The following is a 25,939-nucleotide window of genomic DNA, read 5'->3' as shown; positions in this document are numbered from 1 at the left end:
AGTATTGGAAGGAATACTCAATAACCACTTGAGAGCCGGTCCTATTAGTGTTGAACCGAATCCTTTGCATAAGCAAGCTTCTTTGATGTCGATGGGGATGGGGTTGATCTCCATCCTTTCCCTGTATTAGGCTACGTGTTCCTCAGGATCCGTAGTTCCACCATATAACTTCATGCTAAGAGTTTGGAATTTCTTGGGGATCTCCACGTCGCATATAGGCAAGGTAAACCTGGATAACATGTGGCTGCCTGTGGGAACTTCCGCTATTAGACGTATTATCCCAGGGACAGTAGAAATCATATCCTTCATTTTTTGCAATTCTCTAGCTATCTCAGGGGATATCCCCTTATCCTGCACAGATCCATGGTTAGTGTATAAATTTGCATTAAGTAAATTGTTACCAAGATCGTGGCTAGGCATCTGGTATCCTGAGCTTTGACGACATGTAGCTCCAGTGAAGTGGTTTCAGGATACGGTGGCGTCTACATAGGGATATCATCCCCAACATGCACTTCAGAGGACACTATGGGAGGCCCTGATGAGAATAAGTCGGATGACATGGTTGAACGAGGCGGCATGTTGATGGAATCTAGCCTCATAGGTCTGGATAACTCTAAGGATACCGGAGGATAATTTCCCCAGTCTCCCGACTGTTGCTGAGATGGAGCCCTCGTTGGTTGTGCCCCCAAGGATCCGTGATTCTGGAGGATAGAGGATCCTAGACAATCAAAATCAAGAGCTCTTGTAACGCCCGTAAAATTTCGTTGAGAAAGGAAAATGATGCTTATGCATTGTATGATTCTATTTTGTTACCGGGACTCGTCTTGAATCTTCGGGGGGCCTCCTAGACGAGCCCATAAGTTGAATTACTTAAGTTTTATTCAAGTGTCGCAACTTTCAACTTGGATGTGCCAGAACGTAACATTTTATATTATAATCAAAAACCCAAAACCCTAGCCTCCATGTTCTGCGATCGGCAGCTGCAAGGCTCCCATACCATTCGATTTTCTTTTTTTCCAGCCAACATTAGGGTGTAAAAATCTAATTCAAGGTTATTCCCATGTCCCCTCTAGTCTTTTACACCTTAAACCATCCTTATACATCGCGTATTGGTCGTTAAGGTTGAGTTTTGATGATAACAGATTGCTGACAGATTCGTATACGTTTATTGTAGGGTCTGTAACTCGATGAAAATATATTGTTTTTGATCGATTCTTGTTTCTATGATATTCTATTTTGAGTCTAGTTTCCATAAAGGTATAATACGTAATTTTTGGACGAGATTTGAATGGTTTTTACGAATTTATAAAATCGAATGTCAAAGCTGATGCGGGATGACGGATTCTGGTCTGTCTTCCCGACGTCATAACCTTTTTTCGACAAGTCCAAATTGGTTGGTTCAACTTCTGGAAGTTAGTGTTTTGAGTTAGGAACCAAACCCAATTGGAATAGTTTAATTTGGCTTGGTAATGAATTTTATAAAAATAAAACCATTTTGTTGCGCGCTGAAATAGCTGCACATACCTTTCTGTGTTGGAAGAATTTTTATGATTTTTGCGTCTAATAGAAAAATATAATAAAAATATTTTTATAAACCTAAGACATTTATTAAAGTCTGGTAAAAATTTAATAATTTAATTCAAAGGTTATCATATATAATTAAATGCATCTTCGCATGCTAAAATCTGCACGTTTTACTCGTTATTAATCAACAAGTTCGTTTTAGGCTTAACTGGTGGTTTTGGATAGTTGAAAGGTTTTAGGGGCCTTGGGCCAAGTGGTTGGTCCTCGGGCCAAGTGTTGGGCCTCGGGCCATGTTTTTGGGCCTCGGGCCAAAGTGTTGGGCCTTGTGCCAAAGTGTTGGGCTTGGGCGGCCCATTAGGCAAGTGTGTCCTTGCGGTCTAGTTTAGTAACGCGTTGTGTATAATTTACAGGCCCTTGCTTGTGAGTGTGCACTTAGGGATTTCCTAGCTCGTTGCAAGTGTTCGATCGATTCCAGGTGAGTTCATGATGCCTTTTTACTCTTTTACGTTTTGGGCTAGTTTATTCGTTAAAGATTAACGAATGACTTAGTTATTCGTTAACAATTTAACGAATGAGGGAAGATTCGTTAAAAATTTTAACAAATGAGATTCAACAGTTAACGAATGAGGTCATTCGTTAGTTCAAATTTTGAACGAATGACCTCGATTCGCGTGAAATTATTGGATATAATCCCAAGGTTAGACGAATGACGGTTCATTCGCCTAATTCACACCGAAATACAATTTTAAACGATTTTACTCGTTACAATGATTTGAATAGTTTTACATGGTTTCACTCGTGATGGTGCATTTTGAAAGCTATATTTGAATTATTTTATATGCCTTAGGATATTTTGGACTCATTCATGGTCTTGTGTCCTTAAGGTTACATACACTATTGATGGTCTAGATTCGAGGACGTTAGTAGACTTGGTAGTAATTGAATATGAGTAGACCTATCTACTTAGTTCCCGTATGGGATATATATATGTATATATATATATATCATCCCATACGGGAACTAAGTAGATAGGTCTATATATATACATATATATATATATATATATATATATATATATATATATATATATATATATGTGTGTGTGTATGTAGGAATATACATGTATGTATATATGGAGGTATGTATGTACCTATGAGGATGTGTTACCTTATAGCCTACGATTGTGTAATGATATTTAGTTCCTCGTGACTAAGAATGATGTATGTAGGCTTATTGATGTGTGTGTGCATGGTGATTCACGGGCGGGTCAAATATATTACTCGGGTTGTACCTGTGGTGGAGAGGCCCGTGTGACGTGATCATCATTTTGGCAGGTCAAATATATTACATGGGTTTTAAAATCCCGTGGTGAAGAGGCTCGTTGATGTTGAGCCGTGATCTGGTCAAATATATTACTTGGGGAAGACCCGGGGTGAGGAGGCCCGTATCACGTGCTTGGATGTATGAGCCGGGATCGGGTCAAATATATTACTTGGGGAAGACCCGGGGTGAGGAGGCCCGTATCTCGTGCTTGGATGTATAAGCTGTGACCGAGTCAAATATATTACTCGGGTTTGACTCTTGGTGGAGAGGCTCGTGTCACATGCTTAGGTCTTACCGCGTCCGAATCAAATATATTACTCGATCTTGACTCGTGGTGGAGAGGCCCGTGTACGTGTGTTCGACGATGATTGTATTACTTGGTGAATTTTATATAATTTATTTTATTTATACCTTCTCTATTGTTTATAACTATAGCTTTGAAATAAAGTATGAATTATTGTTTATGAAAACTTGAACTCACTCAGCTCAAGCTGACTTTGTGTATGTTAGATTGACTTTCAGGTTGAGGATTAGAGATTTCCGCTTGGACGTGCTAGAGACTACTCGGACGGTTGAATGCACATCTAGTCGAAGAATTAATAACGCAAACTGTTTCTTTTAAATTATTACCATAAGTATTTAAATTTTGATTTTGGTCACTTTCCCTGGTTTTGGGAATTTTGATGTTATCTATTCCGCTGTTTACTACTCTGAAACGATTTTAATGAGATGAAGATTTCAAATAAAACGAATATTTTATTTACAATTGATTTTGGACACCTGTACCCGCGTTTTGGGATTTTTAATACTTAAACTTTTCCGCTGTTATTTACTCTGAATTGGTTTTAAATACAAAGTGAATTGTTTGGTTTTTATTTTTTGTGAATTTGTGGACGTGATTACCAACTGTAGGATTCCCGGGATTCGAGATCTTACAGCTCTGGGCATGATTGGAGTAGCCTCCTACCCTGGCTTCTTTTTGATCCCTTCAATCTCTTTGAATAACTTCAGGGTGGTCTTTTCTTGCTGCTCCTTATGAGTTTTTACCAGTTTCATCAAAGAAAGAATTTCACTGTTAGAAATAAACAGATCTACCCATGTAGAGGTTCCCGAGTATGTTGGAAGTTCTCCTCTGGGCTGAGTGTTCTTCTTTGGAAATGGCGGAGGACCAGGGTTAACACTTGAAGCAGTGCTGACCGCTAGAGCAAAGATGGAACTGGTTTTTGGTTGTGAAGACATGATAGGGGGATGAAAGTAATTGAGAACGAAGTAAATGGTTTTAAAAGATTAAAGCACCGATTGCCCCACGGTGGGCGCCAAATTGTTTTGGGTAAAAATCAACAAGTGCAATTTCGTAACCAAATTAGTAAGTGAGGTATAGTGCTTGAATGAAAATGAACGTAGAAATGCTATAACACAAGGATTTATTGCGAGAAAAAAACCCGATATTCTGAGGATAACAAGAAAAAAACCCCGGGCGGTGTAAACTAACACTACCAGTTTATTAATAATTGAAAAAGGTTACAAGTGTTAGAACCTTTTCTCTTCGGATCGTGTTACAGAGTGTTGCTATAGCTAGTATGTAATTTGTGTGTTTTGATCCAGAGATAATATCTATTTATACTGAAATTCAGCTAACAACAAGTCCTAAAAAAAGGAAAACCTAGACTATTTCATAACTAGCCGTTGTCTTCCATTTTGCACGTTTTTTGAAGAAGTTGAGTAGTGGTCCGCGTCTTCAGGAGATCATGTGAACGTTGTACGACCTGGTAAACATCAAATAAAAGAGGTTGAACCATTAGTATAACAATATATTAAGGATACATGTTGCTTTGGAGGATACTGCATCCTGAAGTTATCCTGAATACATCGCCTGTTTAGAATACCGAAAATTTGATGCCTAACAATTACATACGTGTAACTTTGTTTTATTATACGGGTGTAAATATCTTGTTAAATATGCATAACTCTACCGTTACATATATGTTTCACCATGACTAAGTCAAACTCTTTTTTAACATGTACCTTATGTAAAAAAGATGAACTAACTATTTTAATAATTGAAAATATAATAAAAATTATGTACATGAGACATAGGAGAGCACGAAAAAATTGAAATATACAAATAAGACATTTTAAAACCATTTCAAATTTAGAATATATGAGTTATACAGATTGAATTGATAAAAAAAGGGTTTAAAATCTTTACTTACAAATATGAAACTGAAGAGAGAACTAAAAAAAATAAAAAATGCTAGTCAGATGTAGGGGTGTTCGTCGAATCAATAACGAATTTTCAAGTTAATCGAATTGAATCATCTGAATAATTTATTTTTTTCTAATATTCATATTCATATTCGAATAAAAGTTGAACTATTCGATTCGAATTTGTATTCATATTATATACCATATTCGAAATTCGATTCACTTCGTATTTGAAACTCGAATTCGAATCGAATACGGACCGATTGTGAATAAATCCGATTTGATTCAAGTTCACCCATGTTAAAAAATTCAAAAACCAAAATCATAATTGTAAATCACACAAATATTAGTTTAAAGTTGCTGCAATACCAGACCAATAGTAAGTTCAAAAATAAAATACAAATAGTATGGGATAAAAAATAAAAATATGTGCTATAGGGTTTAAATATTTTGTAATGAGCATTTATTATTTATGGATTTTGCCTAAACAAAAATTTATATATATATATGTGTGTGTGTGTGTGTGTGTGTGTGTGTTAATTTGAATTCGAATTTCGAATCGAATCGAATAAATCATAAATTTGTATTCGATTACTATACTCGAATACAAATCGAATTCGAATTTTTTAAAAACGAGTTTGAATCCTAATAATCGAATTTGAATCGAAACGAATTTCGAATGCTTTAAATTCGAATCAAATTATGATAGTTAGAACTAGAGGTTGGTTATTTACGTATTATGTTTAAAATATATTAGTAGCGGTGATTGGAGAGAGAGTGGGGATTTTTATGATGAAAGTTTTTTAAACTAATATATTGTACCGAGTTTGTCCTTTATGTGATTAAATTATCTTCTTTAACTTTTATATAGTTACCGAATTGTCATGAAGGATATCAATCATTGATCTAATAAATCAATTTTGTTTTCAAGAAAACCGTAGTTTTCATTAGAACTATCCTTTCTCTCTCTTTCTCTCTCTATATATATAAATAAATGTGTGTGCGTGTGTTTATTTAGATTGTTTGTAATTTATTTTTTGTTTGTCGTAATATTGAATTCTAGCCAACCATTGACAATTACATTTATTAGAAAGTGAATTTTTTTACAAAAAGTTAATAAAGTTAATAATACAATATTAGATTATGTCGGCTATAGTTTCAGTTTATTATTATTAAGTTCTATATTGTATAGGGTATCTAAGTGTATTTAGTATCTCTATATAATTGGTTGTAATTGTATCTCATAAATTCAATAATACTGATTATCTTTTCCTAACTGATTTGGCATCAGAGCCAAAATCAGCTCCTTTCTGTTTCTCTAACCCTAATCGACTCAATCTGCCGCCCAGCCCCTACTACCTCTTGCCGACGCAACTTCTGGCCAACATAATCTTGGCAGCCATAATAACGTTCACCAATCAAGAAAAGACTACCCACAAGTCTCATAAATTCGCCTTTACCCTAAAGCCTACCAACTATGGCTACTGGAGGTCGATGATCGAATCCTTCTTGACATCACATAATCTATTTCATTATGTTGACGGTACAATTCCGTGTCCAGAACATAAGGTAACTGTTGGAACTGCAACAACAGATAATCCTAGTTATACTCCCTGGGTTTCTAACGATGCCCATATCCGCACGTTGCTCATCTCCACTGTTTCTGAAGACTCGTACCAGCATGTTCAGGGCAAGACATCTCGTGAAGTCTGGTTATCTCTGGAACGGGCTTATGCACCAGTCACTACTTCTCATGAATTTACTCTCCGTAGCCAACTACTACGCATCACTATGATAGGTGATGAGAAACCTATTGACTACCTCTGTAGGGTACAAGAATATGCCACTGCCCTTGCCAACATCGGAGAACCAGTAAAAGATAAAAAAACTTGTTATGCTTACTCTTGCAAGGCTACGGGAAGAATACAACGGTCTAAAAGGAACACTATTGTGTCGTCAACCACCTGTCGCCTTTCATGAAATCTTTGCCTTATTAAATGACCATAATTTGTGGTTACCAAACTTGTGCAAAACAACCCGCAAGCACTTCTTGCTGCTACCTCTACTCCCTCACAACAGCCCTACACTGCTCCTGGTCTCTTAAAATCTCAACCAACCCTTGAACAACTACAACAACTCCAAAATATCCCGTTGATGGCCTCTCAGTTGGGTCACCAACTGAATCCGAATCTTTCAGCACAACCACAGGTTTTTTTTTTGGATCTCGATCATACAACACAAATCGCGGTAACCGGAACAACCGTGGCCACTCTCGGGGCAACTCACGTGGCTCTCTCAACTCACGTCCTAGAGACAATGGTGGCAACAGACAATTTTTATGGGCCTCCATGTATGGTCACTGCAATCGTTGTGGAATAGGGCATCTACCTTCTCAATGCCCAAATCAGCCCAATCAGCAAAATCGGCTCGCTCCACAGGCCAATTTTTCCGCCTTTTCGGATGGAGCCTTTTCTTCTGGAAGTGCTTGGAAACCCGACACGGGTGCAACCCATCATGCCACTCCAGATTTAACCAGCTTGGACAACTCTGAGGCATCCTATGGTAATGATTCATTATTTGTTGGCAATGGTAATTCCATACCCATTTTACACATTGGCTCATCTAAATTTCACTCTTCACACAGAACCTTTAACCTTTCAGATATTCTTCATGTTCCTGAACTTAAACAAAATCTTTTATTTGTGCAAAAATTTTGTCTTGACAATAATGTATTCTTTGAATTTCACTCTTCTTATTTTGTTGTGAAGGACGAGTCTACACGCAGTACCCTCCTCACGGGCCCTAGTGAACAGGGTTTGTACTCTATCCGCCTTCCACAACTCAAGTCTCTGCCCAAGGTTGCCTTCACTGCAGTCAAAGCTTCCTCGAATATTTGGCATCAACATTTGGGACATCCTCACACTCAAGTCTTTAATTCTATTGTTTCTTGTTGTTCTTTACCTGTTTCGGACAAATTATCAAACGCTTTATGTTCCTTTTGTCAAATGGGAAAATCAACTAAATTGCATTTACCTGATTCTAATTTTCGTAATTATAATATCTTGGATCTTGTTTATTGTGATGTTTGGGGTCCGTCACCGGCACCATCGCTTGATGGTAACCGGTATTTCCTATTATGTGTTGATCATTGTACTTGATATATGTGGTTTTATCCCTTAAATCAAAAATCGGATGTTTATGCTATATTAACAAACTTCATAACCATGGCTGAACGCCAATTTAACACTAAATTAAAATGCATCCAATCCAATTGGGGAGGTGAATTCCGCTCCCTCACCAACCTTTGTTGCAACCTTGGCATCATCCATCGCCGTTCTTGCCCACACACCAGCGAGCAAAACGGAATTGTGGAACGCCGACATCGGCACATTGTTGAAACGGGTCTCTCTCTATTGTCTCATTCATGTCTTCCCCAACGATTATGGCACTTTGCCTTCGAAACAGCTTATCTAATCAATCGGCTTCCCTCACGTGTCTCCTCAAACAAATCTCCATTTGAACATGTTTTTCATCGTAAACCTAATTACTCCTTTCTAAGAGTTTTTGATTCTAAATGTTTTCCTTATCTCAGCCCATACAACCGTCACAAAATCGAGTTCCATTCTACTCCTTATGTCTTTCTTGGCTATAGCCTTTCTCATCATGGCTATCGGTGTTTTGATCCTTCCACTGAGCGTATTTACATTGCCTGGCATGTTCGATTTAATGAACATGTCTTTCCGTATACACCTTCACCAAAGCCGAACCCATCTCCACCTACATCCTCCCCGTACATCTCTATCTTTCCTAATCCACCGCCCGGTTTCTCACCAGAACCTAACACACCAGCCCCCACCTCGTCCCCAGCCAACGAACCATCTCCATCACCTTCACCATCTCACCCGTCTCCTGCTAACCCTACCCCCATGACCCAACCCTCTGCTGCCCAAACTGCCCAACCTTTGGCTGCCTAAACAGCCCATCACTCGGTTGCCCAGCCTGCATCGATGGCTGCCCAACAACAACCCCCAGCCCTTCCCCCTATGGATACTCGTTCAAGACCCCCAACCTCAGACAACACCCTAAACGACCAGATCGATATAACCCGGCTGCTTACCTAGCCAAGACCACCTCCTCCTTACCCATTGAACCAACCAGCTTTACTATTGCCAACAAATATGCTGAATGGCGCCATGCTATGTCTGAAGAATTGGACGCACTTCAAAAAAATGGCATGTGGACTCTTGTGCCTCCTGTACCTAATGCTAATATTGTAGATTGTAAATGGGTTTACAGGTTAAAAACTGATGAACATGGTAACATCAGCAGGTTCAAAGCCAGATTGGTTGCCAAAGGCTTTCATCAACAACATGGCATGGACTTTCATGAGACGTTTAGTCCTGTAATCAAACCCGCCACAATTTGGACCATATTGTCCTTGGCTGTTACGAATAAATGGTCCCTGAAACAACTGGATATTCAGACTGCTTTTCTGCATGGTGATCTTGAGGAAACCGTCTATATGCGCCAACCGCAGGGGTTTGTTGATCCCACAAAACCGGATCATATTTGTTTTTTGCACAAATCCTTATATGGCCTCAAACAGGCTCCCCGTGCCTGGTGTAATAAATTGTCCGGTGCTCTTCATCAGTTGGGGTTCTTTGGGTCCAAAAATGACCCATCGTTGTTCATTCTCCATTCTCCGGGTTCTCTGGTTTATCTTCTGGTTTATGTGGATGACATCATCATCACCAGTAACAATCCTGACATGGTTGCTAAGCTCATTACCCACCTCAATTTACTTTTTTCTCTTACAGATTTGGGGCAACTACATTATTTTCTCGGGGTGGAGGTTGTTCACAAGAAACCAAATTTGGTTCTTTCCCAATGAAAATATATTTGCGCCATTTTACATCGGGCGGGCCTGGCTGACTGCAAACCAATTTCCACTCCCATGCACACCTCTCATGTCTTACTTCCTGATGATAGTCCTCTCTTGGACGATCCCTCTCGGTATAGACAAACAGTTGGCGCCCTTCAGTACGCGACCCTTACTCGTCCTGATATTGCCTTTGCAGTCAATTGGGTGTGTCAATTCATGCACGCACCAACGAAAAATCACTAGGATGCTGTCAAACGCATCTTGTGTTATTTACAGGGTACTATGAATATGGGTCTTTGGTTTCGTCACAACACGGGCTATCAGCTACAAGCCTTCTCTGATTCTCATTGGACCACCAATGTGCAGGCCTTCTCTGATTCTGACTGGGCTGGTTGTCCAATCGACCGTCGCTCCACGGGGGGATTTGCTATATACTTGGGTTCAAACCTCATCTCCTAGTCAGCTCGCAAACAGCAAACAGTTTCTCACTCCTCTACTGAATCAGAGTACAAGGCCATTGCAGATATTGTTGCAGAATTAATTTGGCTAAAGTCTCTTCTTCGTGAACTTGGCTTACACAGCGAGGCACCGACACTTTGGTGTGACAATCTTGGTGCCACATATCTCACCGCCAATCCTGTGTTTCATGCCCGTACTAGACATATCGAGGTTGACTACAACTTTGTTTGTGAACAGGTTACTCAAGGCCATCTCAATGTCAAGTTTATTTCAACCAATGATCAAATAGCTGATATCTTTACGAAGCCCTTGTTTCTCAAAAGTTTGAGTTTTTGCGGTCCAAGTTACAGATTGCTAACCGCCCTGAACTTGCGGGGGAATATTAGACTATGTCGGCTATAGTTTCAGTTTATTATTATTAAGTTCAATATTGTATAGGTTATCTAAGTGTATTTAGTATCTCTATATAATTGGTTGTAATTGTATCTCATAAATTCAATAATACTGATAATCTTTTCCTAACTGATTTACAAAAAAATATTTAAAAAAAATAATTAATGATATAAACAAAAAAAAAGTAAATATATAAAATATAACTATATGTTGCGTATAGCCCTATACGTGGCATATAAATTTAGTTAAAAGTCCATTTTGGGGGAGACCCTCACCTATATGCAGCATATAATGCTATATGCAGCATATAGGTAGGTGTAAAGGTTCAAACATCGGGGTTTTCTAATACTCGGGTTCGAGTATGATCTAGTATTAGTAAATCGGGTATTAAGAGAAACCGGGTAGGTTTAGGGTACGAGTATTGAGGAGAAAAACTCAACCCTATGTACCCGGGTAGGGTATGAATAGGTTCGGGTATAACCGGTTATGTGCCTGGGCATTAATACCCTATTTTGAATTTGCAACTTTTTACATAAATTTAAATTGGTTTAAAAATTAAATTTGCTTTGTAAGTTTAAAAATATAATAAAAATATATTACCAAAACCTTGAATTCACTTAAGTACAAATATTTTACCTTATAAGGTGTATTAAAAAAACATATATATAAAAGTTGCGAAGTTAACATAAAAAATATTTTAAAAATTCATGTATTCTGTTGGTTGTAGGGTATAACTAGGTATGGGTATAAGGTATGACCGGTTTCAGGTATTTATGACGGTTCGGGGTAGGGATATTAAGTTCAAAATGTGTACCATATCCATATCCTATGGGTATAGTTGGTTCCAGTTTCAGATATAGATTACCTGGGTATAAAAAACCAGTTCTAGTTACTTTTTTGGTCCGGTTCCACATGTCCAGATACACGTTTACACCTCTATAAACATTAGTGCACTGAATGTAACTTAACACATCAACATCATAAAATAGCTTGATTAATGGGCTTCTTTTGATTGAAGACGTGAACCAATAGTTGGCGTACCCGAGTTCATTATGGAGAGAAAGGGGAGGAAAGAAGGCTTTCTTTTCTTGCCTTTTCTTTTACCATTTTTTCTTTCTGATTTTCTTTCCTTTTTAATTTGAAAAGATAAAATTTTTTTTATTTTATTCTTTATTTTCTCTTTCCTCATATCTCCTTTTCTTTTCTTTAATGAAACTTGGAAACACCCTTTACGTTTTTTCCTTCCTTAAATAAAATTCGGGAAGGTGGTCAATTTTTTCAATCTCTCATTTTCCTTCCCTTTCCTCCTTTAAATAAAACTCTAGAACACAGTGATACAAGAGCGATATATATGCTCACCCACAAAAATTTATCAACCTTTATATTCATTTTATTTTGACATGTTCGCCAGTCTTATCATATTCCAAATATGAAAAAAAAAAAAAAAGACATTAACTTTTTGAATACGTTGTTACTAGATGTCAAGAATAGGAAAAAGAAAATATGAAAACGGTAGAAAAAAAACTGGTAAGTGTTATGCAATCAATTTTATAAGCCTATTTTTTAGATTGTTCCTTCGGTCTAGGCATGACTGATTGAGCTTTGGCAGGCGTTTGATGTTAGGCCGGTTGCTCGTAATGTAATGCATTTATATAGTAGGAAAAATCACCAAAATAGCAGCTTGAGCCCTTGACTAATTAAAATATCATTTTGAATATTAAGGGGAAATGAACACTTACTAGTATTATCGATGCACTAGTCAATCCTGTATTATTCATTTATATCCTAAATAGTGACAAATCACAAAATCATTGGTGTTACATACCCACAAGTGCCTTAGTTTTTTTTTTTTTCATTTAGAATAAATTAAATGATTAAATGTAATTAAAATTAAAATTTCATTAAAATTAAAAATGTTACATAATTGAAAAACAAAAAAATAAAATATGACAATTCAAACCAAAAAATTTAAATACGGAAATTTAAACTAAATGACCATTTTGGTGATCACGTCGAATAATTTTTTTAGGAATCCTAGATGATGTTACCGTGTCTTCTTCTCCGGCTTGCTCGATGAGATATTTGAAAATTTGTATGCTACTATCGTTTTGAAAAAATATCGAATTGTTCGGTAGTATGAATATCCTAAGATCATCGTTTGAGAAATTAACCATTGAGGGTTTGAGTAAAAAAGGGTGAATGCTTGAGTAAATAAAAATGACGAAAGGTTTGAGTGAATAAAAATGGTGAATGGTTGATGATATTTATGTGTGATAATAATATGTAATAAATTAAGTATAAATGTAAAAATGAATTAATTTTATGAGGCAAATCTTTGCCATGTAATGAAGTCATGCACCCTACCTACATGGGTGACGGCGATGTTGCCATGTGATTTGAAAGCCATGCATGCTACCCACGTGGATACCCTGTCCTCTCTCAAGTAGTTGTTGACTTTATGCTCATGCCAATCTTTCATCTCCTGTGCCAACCGATCACCTCATGCGCCATTATAATTTTTTTTTCTTCCTTCTTCTACGTCATATGGCTAACCACATCATCTCATGCGCCAACCCTCATGTTTCCCGTGCCATCCTATCCTGAGCCACCATTTCACTTTGGCCATTTTTCGTCCTCCTTGCCGAAAGGACACTTGTCGGTTTCTGGTTAGGTGGTAATTAACATATTCGATGGCTATTTTAATAATGTTGTTAGTCAAAGATGATTATTTTGGTGATGGTTGTTTTGCTGGCTATACCATTATATTATATATAATAGCAAACCTATTTGCTATAGTAATGTTTTAACAATTGCTTTTTAGTCCCTTAAGAATTATCCTATAGGTAAAGACACAACAAATTGGTATAATATAGTTATATTTTCGCAACTTTAACCCTTTATTATTTAGAAAATTAATTTTTGGTCCATGATGATTTGGATTACCAAGACGACACACATGCGCCAAGAATATTAATTAAGATGCAGAGAGTGTGTGACCGGGGAGGAGGACCGGCGACCACTTGGTGTGTCAACAATGAATGATGATGATGCTGATCTCTATGTTGCAGAACATGCAATAACCAAACTGGAGGCATGGAAGCATTTTGAACCATAACTGGGAATCAAAGAATTTCGGTAGATACGATTCGAGATGAGTCTCATGATTATTGTTGTAAAAATTAAGAAAGTTTTCAACCCATTTTATTATGAATAGGTCCACTTGGATTATGTGTTGTCTCAAACGAGTCAAGTCAATAAAGTTAACCATAAATGCGTACAAGTCAAATGTCCCCTTTCGGTGCATTTTGATGTCCGTGATCGTAAAGGAATTCGTGGCGCAACGCGGGCGGGAATTCCATAGCTGTATATATTTCATTACCTACTTCAATGCATTTAAACATTCATACACACAAGTACAAAGGTACTGCATCCCTTAACACAAGTACATAGTTTTTATCATGAATGTCATCATGTTTGGTATTCAGAGGTCATTCAACTCGATTTACATTCATATCTTGGTGCCAAATCGGGTCATGATGATAAGTCAATATTCAATACAGTTTATAAATACAACTTTATTAGAATAAAAAAAAAACTATATTCTATAATTTTCCTCTACGTGTTTTCATTACATCTTCGTTTATAATATTGTTAAGGAGTTCTTTCTTCATAAACCGAATGAAATAATCTTCATAAAATGATCATTAACCTCGTTGGACGTAATTTCAGACTCCAAGTCACAAGTCAATGAATTTGAGGGACAAAAAATGACAATTCGGTCATAGTTTATCTAGTTTCCTAATTACGCCATGTTTCTAAATTGTTTTTGTAATTATAATTGGTAATGTCATGGATAGCAAGTTAGGGTTAGTCTATATAACCCGAGTTATGATTAGACATTATAGAACATGTGTGAGATGCAACCAAGTTAAGGTTCATCTAGAGACACATGTAAGATGCAACCGATTTAGGGTTCATTCAGAGCAAGATGAGATACAACCAAGTTAGGGTTAATCAAGAGTCAAAACGAGTTCGGGTTTCAGATACTGTAATTAGTTTTATGAGTTATATTTTTTGATTAATATAAACGAGAGTTGTGCATTTAGTTCGTGTTTGATATCGACCAGGACTTGAAATCTGACCTTGCCAATCCGGGTTCACAAGTTTCATTAAACAAAAAAAAAATCTCTCAGCAATTCCGTTACAACCGGTAGAACTGATGATAGCTTCAATAATTGATTGTTTACTGAATACGAAAGATGTTTCTTTGTTTCTGTCGACTGATTGATTAGAAGATCAAATATACGATTCAATTTGGGAATCTTTCACATTACTTCACAATAAATTTGATAGTGAAGTTCATACTGAAGTTTGTTTTTCTTCGAATAATCAACTTTATTTAGATATTTGTCGATCAATCTTACTAACATCAATATATCAATTGTTGGATATGTATATGTAAAACATTTCTTGTAACATCTATAAAGATTGGAATAAGTTGCAAGGCGGAAGAAACACAAGTCCGAACTGGATAGTCCAAACCAACGTTTACCCCAGATGTGAGTATACTGAGCAATAATGAGGTCAGATCCAAGCTAACGGCCTGCAAAACAGAACACCGTGAGTCTCGTCATGGGAAGAACACGGTGGGGGGTCTTCCAGTAACCACCCTCCGGTGTGAGAATAAATAACTGTATTGATCGAAATAATCGTTATGAATACAATTAATTGCGTAAGGCGTGTGGGAGTGAATGAATACCTGAAGGAGATGGTCCTGGTATTTATAGTCGAGGGTGGGGGTAAGGTGATTGGTAAAGTTGTCACTATCAAGATTATTCCTCCTTCACCCGAATGGACACGTGTCGAGCCTTTACAGGATGTGACAGCCTGGTCACGGTTATGGGATGGCCATTATCTGTGCACGTCGTGGGATGGCCATTACGTGTCCAGGTGTCATCTTTCCATTGATCAAAGTCGCTATCAAGGAGCATTGAGAAGATCTTCTATAAGTAGTTTGTTACAACTGCTCTTCCATATCATGTAGGGATCATGTGTCTGATGAGTCCCTTGTGTTGCTTGCAGGTTCCTCCCGCAGATGCTCATTGGTAATCCACGGGTTATGATGGGGACCCGCGAAGCGTGTCTTCGGAACTGCGGATGACTTTGCTATCATAACCGGGGTGTTCTGGTCCGTGGATTCCTCTCGCGGATGCCCGTTAGGCATCGCGGGTTGTAATAGGGATCCACAGGTAGTTTTACTACCCCACCTCTATAAGTCCCCCCGGTCCATTGTTGCCTTCGCGATGCGATGTCGCGGGTGGAATTATGGACCTACTATTCTGACCCTTTGTTGCGGGTTGAGATTGTTGATCCGCGAATTTCCTGTTGCTTTCTGGACTAAGAGTACTGTCTCACCGTCTGAGACGTGATGTCTTCAGTCTGAGTCTTGTCAGGGATGGTACTCGAGGTGTTTGCACGTAATTTTAGCCGGTTGATTCAAAATCATTTTGTTTTGTCAGTTCCCGCTTAACATGTCACCATTCGACTGGGCGATTGCCGAAAGTGAGCTGTATCCCTCTTCTTTGCATTAATTGCGATGTGTATATAAAAAAGGTAGAAGCGTTTCATTATCGATTACTTTGTAGAAATCTTCCTCAAACTTTTCACCTTCTCCATCTTCTTTCTTCCTTTCTTCGATGAACTTGTGACCTGATATTTTGTATAATGGCCGGTGGCAAGAAAGACGGTGGTAAGGGGAAGGAAGGTGTGAAGAGTGTTGTGGAGAACATTCACATTAACTGGTAGGTTTCTGATTTCTAGGACATTACCCATCTATATGAGTTAGTGCTGAAGTGGGAACCGGGGCTTCCTTATCCGGGCTCGACGGCCGACAAGCCGCCGGCCGGCAAGATCGCCCTATATGGTGAGTTCTTCACCACTGGTAACTTCCGGTTGCCAATTACGAAGTTTCTGGGTGATTTCCTTGATGTCACTGGGATTCATATATCTCAGATGCATCCCTTTGGGCTTATGAGGCTTCGCCATTTTGAGTTTTGCTGCAAGGCTTTGGGGGTGGAGCCGTCGGTGGATCGCTTCCTTACGATTTACCAGATCCAGGTTCACGGGAGCTGGTTCAGTTTTGCTGTCCAGAGGGAGGCTATAGGAACCGATCCCCCACGAAGTGCCCATGAGTGGAAGAATAAGTTCTTCTGGATTAATGCGGAAGTTATTCCGAACATCATGGTCCGCCGCTCCTTAGTCTAGAGATTCTCCAACCTTCCATTCGCTAACATGGAAGGTCAGGAGTGGTATACCACCCTTACAAAGACTCCCACTCCGATGGGTCTTATTCTGGAGTCTGCGTTGGTGGCGTTGGGGATGAGCCGTTTATGGCCATACCCGGAACATGTCCCATATTTCTCCAGGGATGATTGTGGTAAGTAAACATTTCTTTCCCCTTACATGCATATGCATTCTTCCTTAACTTGTCTTTATTTCAGGAGGAAGCAAATTTTTTGAAGTTCTTGTTCCCGCAATTGCTAGAAACATGTACCCGCTCCCGCTGGAGCATCAGCAGGTGCCCATTCTTGAGCAGACGAAGGGGAACTTCCTTTTCCCTATTCGTGGTCAGGCGGAACTTGAGGTTAGTGCATCTATGTGGCCCAAGGTGTGTATATCCTGAACCCTCGACCTCTTACCATTATGCATCCAGACGGGATGATCATCCTTTCTTCTAGCGAGGAATCTTTTAGTGAAGACTTGACTAGTGAAGGATCACCGTCCGGTACTCCAGAAAGTTTTCATGTAGGGGTTCTGCGTGCTATTGCAGATCTCGTCCGTCGCAGCAAAAGGAAGGCGGATACCGCTGGTGTATCCGGCTATGGACATGGTAAAGACTCTGATGCCGAAGATCCCACTGGTGGGGAGGCAACCAAGGTTGCCAAGGATCCCGCCGGTGGGGAGGCATCTCATGTTGCCAATGATCCCGCTGGTGGGGAGGCATCTAAGTCTGCTGGAGGGGAGTCTGCTCCTAAGAGGCTGAAGTTGACTTGCCTTCGTGATCGGGTCCGAGAGACGACCGCTGGGGAGCCTAGAGGTAATTGATCTTTATCTTTTATTCCTGCTTTGAAACATTACTAACTTGCATGTGAACTTTGGATTAGTGACAACCATTACTCCCCGTCTACCATCGCCTCCTTAGTCTGTGCTACAGACTGGGGGAACTGAAGATACGCCCGTGCGACCTCAGGTGATAGTGGTGGAAACGGAGGTTGTGCCTCCAAAGGATACATCTGGGGATCTTCCTGTTTCCACGGATGGGAAGGTGGAGTCCTCTGCTCAACCTTCTTCCTCCAATATTCAGCAGGAGGGTTTTTCTACCTTCCACCCCTCTTGGAACTTAGGCAACGATACGCTGTTCTCCGATCCGCGTGCCTGTCTACAGTTCTTTGAGCACTACTTCCCTCCTGCCGAGCGCGACTGCATTCGCTCTCACACCCAGGAAATCTTGGCACAAACACTTAGCTATCATCTAGCTAATATGTTGTCCACTAGGCGTTAGATGTTTGAGGTGTGGGTCGCCGGGGAGACAGACTTGGCGCATGCTGTTTGCCACCTGAAGGAAGCTGAAGAGGCTAGGGATGCTACCCGGGCGGAAGCCAGGGAAAAAGACGCTGCCCTCCAAACACTCAAAGAAAAACACAAACAATTTGAGGATCAGGTCTCTACCCGGGACGAGGAAATTCGGAGGCTCCAGGCTGAGCTGAAGGCCAAGGACGAGCGCCTTTCCTCACTTTCTGAGGAAAATGAGAGTTTACATAAGGCAAACGAGGCTGAAGCTGATGAGAGGCATTTTCTTCTCAAGTTCGGCTTTTCCAAGGTAAACATCCATGTTACTGTTTTCTTCCTTTATCGTTTGTGGGATGGCGTGTTGACCTTTCCTTTGATTTGTCAGGTTGTCAGGCTTATTAAGGAAGGGCCTGAACTTGGGGAATGCTTGGCTAAACTCCTTGTTAGCTCTTCGCGAGCGGGTCGACAGGCCAGTTATGAAGAGGGTTATTCCATGGCCCGCGAGGGGTGCCCGCCTACCGAATTTGTGCTTGATGGGCGGGTTTGCCAAAGTCAATATAACGCTGATCTTGACTCCTTTGAAGATCTATCTTTTGACATCCAGAAGTATATTGAAGAGCATCGTCATGATGAGTGCTGTGTTGGCAACTTAAGGCTTCATGTCAACGAACTGCTTGCCCAGGCGGAAGCTTCCAAGGAGGACTAGAAATTTTAGGATCATTGTATAAATGTTATTCCTTCCTTGTATTGTAAATACCCTTGTAATGAAATGAAATTATCGCTTCTTTGCTCTGTTGCGCTTGTTAAGCCTTTTGTGTTAATGTGTTTCGAACGTGTCTGCCTTCTTCCCATTTATCCGCGTGCGTAAGTGACGGATGTTTGCATCATCCGCGGATTGTCGCCCGCAAACAATGGGACTTGTCTTTTTCCTGTTCTTTTTCTAATTTGAACTTCTTTAATGCCTAGCGTTTCAGTTCCAAACATTTAGTTTGTCTCATTACTGTGTAACTAAAAATATGCCTAGTTTTTTGATTGCTGACGTGACAGGACTGCTCTAGACAGAAGTAGGGTTTGATAGGTCTGCAAGTTGTTGACATCCATGCATTGGGAATTTAAATTTTGAACTATTCATCTTCCCGCCCGACGTGTCGTGATATTGTTGGCCGATGGTTACTTTTTACTGTTCACCATTGCGATCAGCATAAATACCTCATGGCTTATCAATTCCTTCTTCATCTCTGAAAAACTATTTTATCATCATTGAAACTCTGGGGTTCATCTTAATCCGTTTTTGTGAAATCTCTTTCCGTTGTTGACCTTCTGTCATTAATCATAGCTCGCTCAAATCGGTTTCTAGCAGATTACATGATGTCTTCGAGGCCGGTACTCCATACCATAGATTACATCACCATCGATTGGGACGAAAGGAATTTCCAGGCTCAATTAACGCTTATGGTATTTCTCCCGAATGGGAGCCAAAATTTCCAGTTCCAGGTTCGACGGTTAACCATTCTCCGAAGGGGAAGATGGCCGTTTATGCCGAGTTTTTCTGCTCCAGGAATTTCCGTTTTCCGATTACCCGGTTTCTGGGAAAGCTTATTACTGGGAATATGCTCCATCTTTCCCAACTCCATGTATTCGCGGTAATGTGTATACGCCATTTCGAGTTCTGCTGTAGGGCGCATGGCATTGTGCCCATGATTGAGAAATTTGCTGTCTTCTACCAGATGCACTGTAAGGGCGGGTGGTATGTTTGCTTGCCGACTGATAGAAAGGAGGTTTCCTTAGACACACCTCCTCTAGATCCCCACTGTTCGAGCAAGTTCTTTTGGATTCGGGAAGATGTGGTTCCGCTGGCCATGTGCTGGGGTTCGGCGGATCAAACCGTTGCTTGCCTTGCCTTACGTTGAGCGTCCGGAGAGGTATGAATGGTACGACCAATTTACCCACACCGCCACTCCAATGCGTCCCATCCCCGAGGCTGCCCTTGTGAGAGCTAGGATGAGCCGCTTGTGGCCTTATCCGGACGAGGTGCCGTATTTCCGATAGTCAAACGGATGTAAGTACATTAATATTTTTCAAGTGTTTATCCGTGTGTCTGATACTAACTTTTTGTGTAGCTGAGGGGATCCTTTTATCTGTCTTGCTTAATGAGGTTCCTAGGACGATGCAACTTGTCACTCGAGATAAGAAGGATCTTCTTATCCTTGACAGGACCAAGGATAACATTTTGTTTTCTCAGAGGACCTGCCAGGAGCCTGTGGTCTCCGAGGGTTTGCATGCACAGGTAGTGCCTTCATGTTTAGCATTTTTCGACCTTTCTCTTTCTGACACTTTTTGTATGCAACAGCTTTTGGTCGTAAGAGGAAGGAAGCTTCTTCCTCTGGTATTCCTGAGGTGGTGGGTGGTGGGACTCAAGGTTCAGACCTTTCTCCCCCTTCCTCCCCTCCCAGTACGAAGAGGACTCGCTTTCACGATCGGGTTGCAGTCCGTATGCAGGATATGCCAGGTACTTTTTAGAGATTTTTTCATGTATTTTTGGGCGTCGACGGATTTTGTAATCTGCCTTTGGCAGATATTGTTATCCTCTTGGATACACCTCCCACCAAGAGTGATCCTAGAAGGTTGTCTGCTGCTGACAAAGGGAAGGCTCATAAGGGTGCTGTGTCTCAGTCTGTTGCGCGGGAGATACACATGCCCGTTTCCCTGCCTTTGTGACCACCAATTGTACGGGAATCTAGTGAGGTGGGGCACTCCTCTGGACTTCTGCCACCTTCTCGTTCCTCTTTGGAGAGCGAGACCAGGGCTCGCGCTTTGCAAGAGAGCGTACGCCACATCCCTGACTTGAAGTTAACTCCCTCTTCCCGGTTTTCTGACGGGGAGATGTGTTTTGAGTTCCTTCACGAAGGCGCACCTCCCGCGGAGCGTGAGTTCCAGCACAGGCGTGCCCGGGTGTCTCTTGGAAATTCTTACATATATCATATGGCCAATCTGGTCTCTACAACCCAGGAGATATACCGGGATTGGAACTTTATGGGCTAGAACTGGGGAATGCAGGAAAACCTCCTCGAGGAGCTCCGGGCCGAGAAGGAAAAGTACCGTCTCGAGGCTAACACCGAAAGGTGGAAGCTAATGGATGCGGAGAAGGCCCTGGAGCAGGAGAGGGTTCGTCAAGCTTCTGCTGCCAAGTACTGGGAAGAGGCGTGCCGGCGAAAAACTGCTACAATCGAAGCTGCACGCGCTCAAACCCGAGCCCGCGAGGCTGATCGTGCCAAGGCAGAGGAGGCAAAGCAGGTTCTTGAAGCTCAGCTCGCTGCTCAGGAGGACATTATTAGTTCTTTACGCGATGCCTCTGCCGACAAAGATCAATTAATTGAAGACCTGATCAGGGACAACACCCGGCTAATTGGCGAGCAGAGCGAGCTGAAGCTGAATGTTGATCAAGCTACCTCTGACCGGGCATGGCTGAAGGGGGAAGGTCTTCCCAAGGTGTGTTTCTTTCCCCCTTTTGTTCCTTGTGATTTGCGAATCAGATCTTAACTAATGTCTGTTGATGCAGGTTATCTCCCATATACATGGAGGAGCTACTCTAGGGGACTGTCTCGCCAGGCTTCTTCGTGCCTCGAGTGACTCAGGGCGCAAGGCAGGTTTCCAAGAGGGGGCAACCTTTGCTCGGGAAGGTCGTCTGTTGGAGAATTTTCCTCTTCATGTTGTGGATGTGGATGGAAAGTATGATGCAGAGATGGATGCCTTTAACAATCTTCACTTTCCCATCCCGGATGCCATTCAAGTGTTTGCTGCTCACCCGAATGGTGTCCAGCAGTTGCGTAGTTTTCTTCAGGAGGAGGAATAGCTTTCCTCGATGTAGTTTTTGATTTTTTGTCTTTTTAATCCAGATTTTGAGTGTATATATGACAATGGGTTTTACATTTTGTATTGTAAGATATTTCAATATAACTATGTGACAGCTAAACCCACCATATGTCCAAAATATAGGATTAGGACATTTATTGGCACGTAGGCCTGTCCATGTAGATGCAAACATATCAAAAATTGAAATTGAACAACCAAACGTTAACAACGTATTATGTGATAAAAAGCAAATATTCAATACACAGACCGATAGTCGTGGCACGTAGGCCAGTAAAATGACATGGGCCAAACTGGGCACGCAGGCCTAAAATATTTAAACATGACATCGCCTTAGTTGCGCAACGTTCCATGTTCTGGGAATTGGCGTTCCATCTAATTTCTTTAGCTTATATGCGCATTTCCCCAGGATTTCATCAATTTCGTAGGGACCCTCCCATGTGGGAGCCAACTTTCCTGGCAACTCGGCGTTTAATGCCTCGTTATTTCGGAAGACGTATTCCCCTTTGTTATATTCACAAATCTTGACCCGCGCGTCATAATATTATTAGAGTTGGTGTTTGTAGTTGCTTTCGCATATGGCTGCCAACTCTCTTCTCTCTTCCAGCAGGTCTAGATTCAACCGAAGTTATTTCTCGTTATCTTCGGTCAAGAGCATCCTTGCGGATGGGACACCGACTTCGGCGGGCATCATTGCTTCCGTGCCATAGGTTAGGCTGAATGGTGTTTCAGAGTTGCTTGTTTTCTTGTTGGTTCTGTGTGCCCACAGCACATGAGGAAACTCATCTACCCATCATGTTCGCTTGGCCCCCAACCACGCTTTGATGCTTTCCTTGATACTTCGGTTATCCCGTTCTACTTGCCCGTTAGCTTGCGGATGGGCTACTGAAGTGAATACTTGGTTGATGAGTAGTTCGGCCAACTATTCTTGGATGCCTTTGTCGGTGAACTGGGAGTCTTTTTCGCTAACCAGTGTTTGCGGGAGGCCAAAACGACAAATAATATTTTCCCATAAGAATTTTTTGACGTTTGCTGCCGTGATATGAGCCAGCGGTTTGGCCTCCACCCACTTGGTAAAATAATCGATTGTGACCAACAAGAATTTCACCCACCCAGACGCCTCGGGGAATGGTCCCATTATGTCTATGGCCCATTTTTGAAAAGGCCATGCCGAAGTCACTGGGACTAATTTGTTCTGGTGCCGCAGCATTTGTGGTGCGTGTCTCTGACAAGCATCGCACTTCCGAATTACTTTTACCTCATCCATATGCATGCCTGGCCAATAGTACCCAGCGTTCATTATCTTGGCTATCACCATCCTAGGTCCCGTGTAATCCGCAGATGCCCTCGTGGATTTCTCTGATCACGTAATTGGCGTCTTCTGCGTCTACACATCTGAGTAGCGGACCCAGGAAGGATTTTCGGAATAACACCCCGTCATGAAGTTAGTAGAACAATGCTTTATGGCAGATCTTTCGTGCCTCCATTTTATCTTCCGGTAAGGTTCCGGAGAACAAGTACTGGATAATAGGTGTCATCCAGGAGCCTGTCCCCGTTTGGATGACCATGACCTGGTGTTGAGGTACGGATGGACTGTCTAAGACCTCAATTCTCACGTCTCTACCAATGTGCTCGAAACTGGTAGACGTTAGTTTGCTCAATGCGTCTGCGGGCCGATTTTCACTTCTCTTTATATGAACAACTTTGCAAGAAGTGAATTGTTGCATGAGGTCTTTAGCCTGGGACAGGTACGAAGCCATTACATCATTCATTGCTTCGTAAGTCCCTGAGACTTGGCCCCCGATTAGCATTGAATCCACCCGGGCTTCCAAGAACTTGACGACAAGTTTCTTTGCAATCCGTAAGCCAGCCAAGAATGCCTCATACTCTGCTTCATTATTTGTACTCTTGAAGTTCAGCTTGATGGCATATGTGAACTCCTGGCCGTCTGGATTGATTAACTTCAAGCCCGCGCTTGAACCTTCTCCGTTGGACGCTCCATTTGTGAACAGAGTTCATTTTTGACTTTCATCTGCCGGGTTGGGGGTTGTTGTTCGTATAGGAATTCCTGGATTTTTTTAGTCGGTACTTCGGTGACAAAGTCCACCAGGACCTAGCCCTTGATCGTGGGTTTGGGTTTATACTCTATCGAGTGTTCGCCCAGTTCGATCGCCCACTTGGCCAATCTCCCGGATATCTCAGGTTTTGCCAATACACTCTTTAACTTGTAGTCGGTTAGCACATGTACGGGGCGACCTTGAAAGTACCTCTTTAACCTTCGCGCCGCATATACTAGTGCCAAAACTAACTTTTCCAGCATTGAGTATCAGGTTTCAGCATCCGCCAATGTTCTGCTGACATAGTATATTGGCGTTTGCACGGTCTTCCGATCTGTCAATATGCTTTCCTTCTTGGGGTGCAGTCAGTGTTGGAAGCTCCATAAGACACTTCTTCACTTCCAAAAATGCTTTCTCTGCCTCCGGTGTCCATTTGAAATGTGCCTTCTTCAGGCAGTTCCGTAACGTGGACACAAAGGGGTAAGACTTGGTAGCGTGATTCGCAAGGAACCTGTTCAGGGCTACCAGTCTACCGGTCAGCGTTTGAACTTCCTTTTACGAGGTTGGGGAAGGCATCCGGGCGATTTCCTAGACCTTATCCGAGTTTGCTTTGAATCCTTCCCCTGTTATGATCACCCCAAGGAACTTACCCTCTTCCATGCTGAAGGAGCATTTCGAGGGATTCATCTTCATGTTGATCTTTCTTAGCGTGGAGAAGACATTTTCGGTATCTCTCAGCATTTGGTCTTCCTCCACACTTTTGATAACTAAATCATCCATATACACTTCTAGATTTTTCCCAATCTGCTCCTGGAATGCAGTGTCCATAAGGAGTTTGTACGTGGTTTCGCGTTCTTCAGACCGAACGACATCATTTTATAGCAAAAGGTTCCTTGGTCGGTCTGGAAAGCTGTCCTGTCTTCGTCGTGGGCAGCCATTCGTATCTGGTGGTACCCTTTGTACGCATCCAGGAAACATTTGAATTTGAAGGGTGCCACCGCGTCGACTTTCAGGTCGATTTCCGGGAGCGGGTAGCAATCTTGTGAAAATGATTTGGAACTAAGACTATCGTGAACCAGTTGGTTGATTTGATGATGATGATGTGGGCAAAGCCTTGCAACCAAATTAATAAGTGAGTAGATATTGGACAAGAGAAGCTTTCTAAAGCTATTCATGGACGATGCCACTAAAGCATTCCCAGTCCATTCTTCATCTTCATATCTATAATTACACTAAAAACACTATCTTTTCTTTCTCATTTTCAATTAAATAATACTTTTTTATACTTTTATCATTACCTTTTATCTCTCATTCACTCACAACCACTTTCAAAAACATTAAAAAATTATATAGATGAACAGTGTGCTTCTCCAAATTTAACCATGAATAATAACATTTTCTCTTTTCTCATCTCACAACCATTTTTAACAATTTCTAAAAAATGAGGAACCCCCTCACATAATTCGGGGAATCCATTGGGAATGCTGCGGATTATGAAAATGGTACAACTTTGTATCTACTGCTTTGAGATATATTGAGTGTTGAACATAACCAATCCCCTTTTTAGATATTTTTGGGTTGGTGTACATACATGTATGGGAGCGTGTACAAGGGTAAAGGTATAAAATTTTTAGAGGTAATTGTAATTTGCACTCAT

The 25,939-nt window shown here is 41.0% G+C and overlaps 1 protein-coding gene across 1 annotated transcript; it reads right to left on the bottom strand.

Moving 5' to 3' along the window:
* Positions 1 to 23,670: 23,670 nt before the first annotated feature.
* Positions 23,671 to 25,110, bottom strand: LOC143558206 (uncharacterized). The gene is made up of 2 exons (XM_077047089.1): positions 24,933 to 25,110; positions 23,671 to 24,206 (listed from the first exon to the last, which is right to left on the bottom strand). The coding sequence occupies exons 1-2, from the start codon at positions 25,108 to 25,110 to the stop codon at positions 23,671 to 23,673; spliced, it is 714 nt and encodes a 237-aa protein (XP_076903204.1).
* Positions 25,111 to 25,939: the final 829 nt, after the last annotated feature.

The sequence above is a fragment of the Bidens hawaiensis genome, unplaced genomic scaffold (assembly GCF_021521415.1).
Source record: "Bidens hawaiensis isolate Kalapana, Puna unplaced genomic scaffold, B.hawaiensis_p1.1 tig00019355_1, whole genome shotgun sequence".
Taxonomy (NCBI): domain Eukaryota; kingdom Viridiplantae; phylum Streptophyta; class Magnoliopsida; order Asterales; family Asteraceae; genus Bidens; species Bidens hawaiensis.
This window is presented reverse-complemented; position numbering and strand designations above follow the sequence as displayed.

Coding starts and splice junctions, on each gene's coding strand:
- LOC143558206 (XM_077047089.1), bottom strand. CDS start 25,110: ATGGACACTGCATTCCAGGAGCAGATTGGGAAAAATCTAGAAGTGTAT. Junction 24,207..24,932: donor CTCCTTCAGCATGGAAGAGG/GTAAGTTCCTTG, acceptor CCAACGGAGAAG/GTTCAAGCGCGGGCTTGAAG.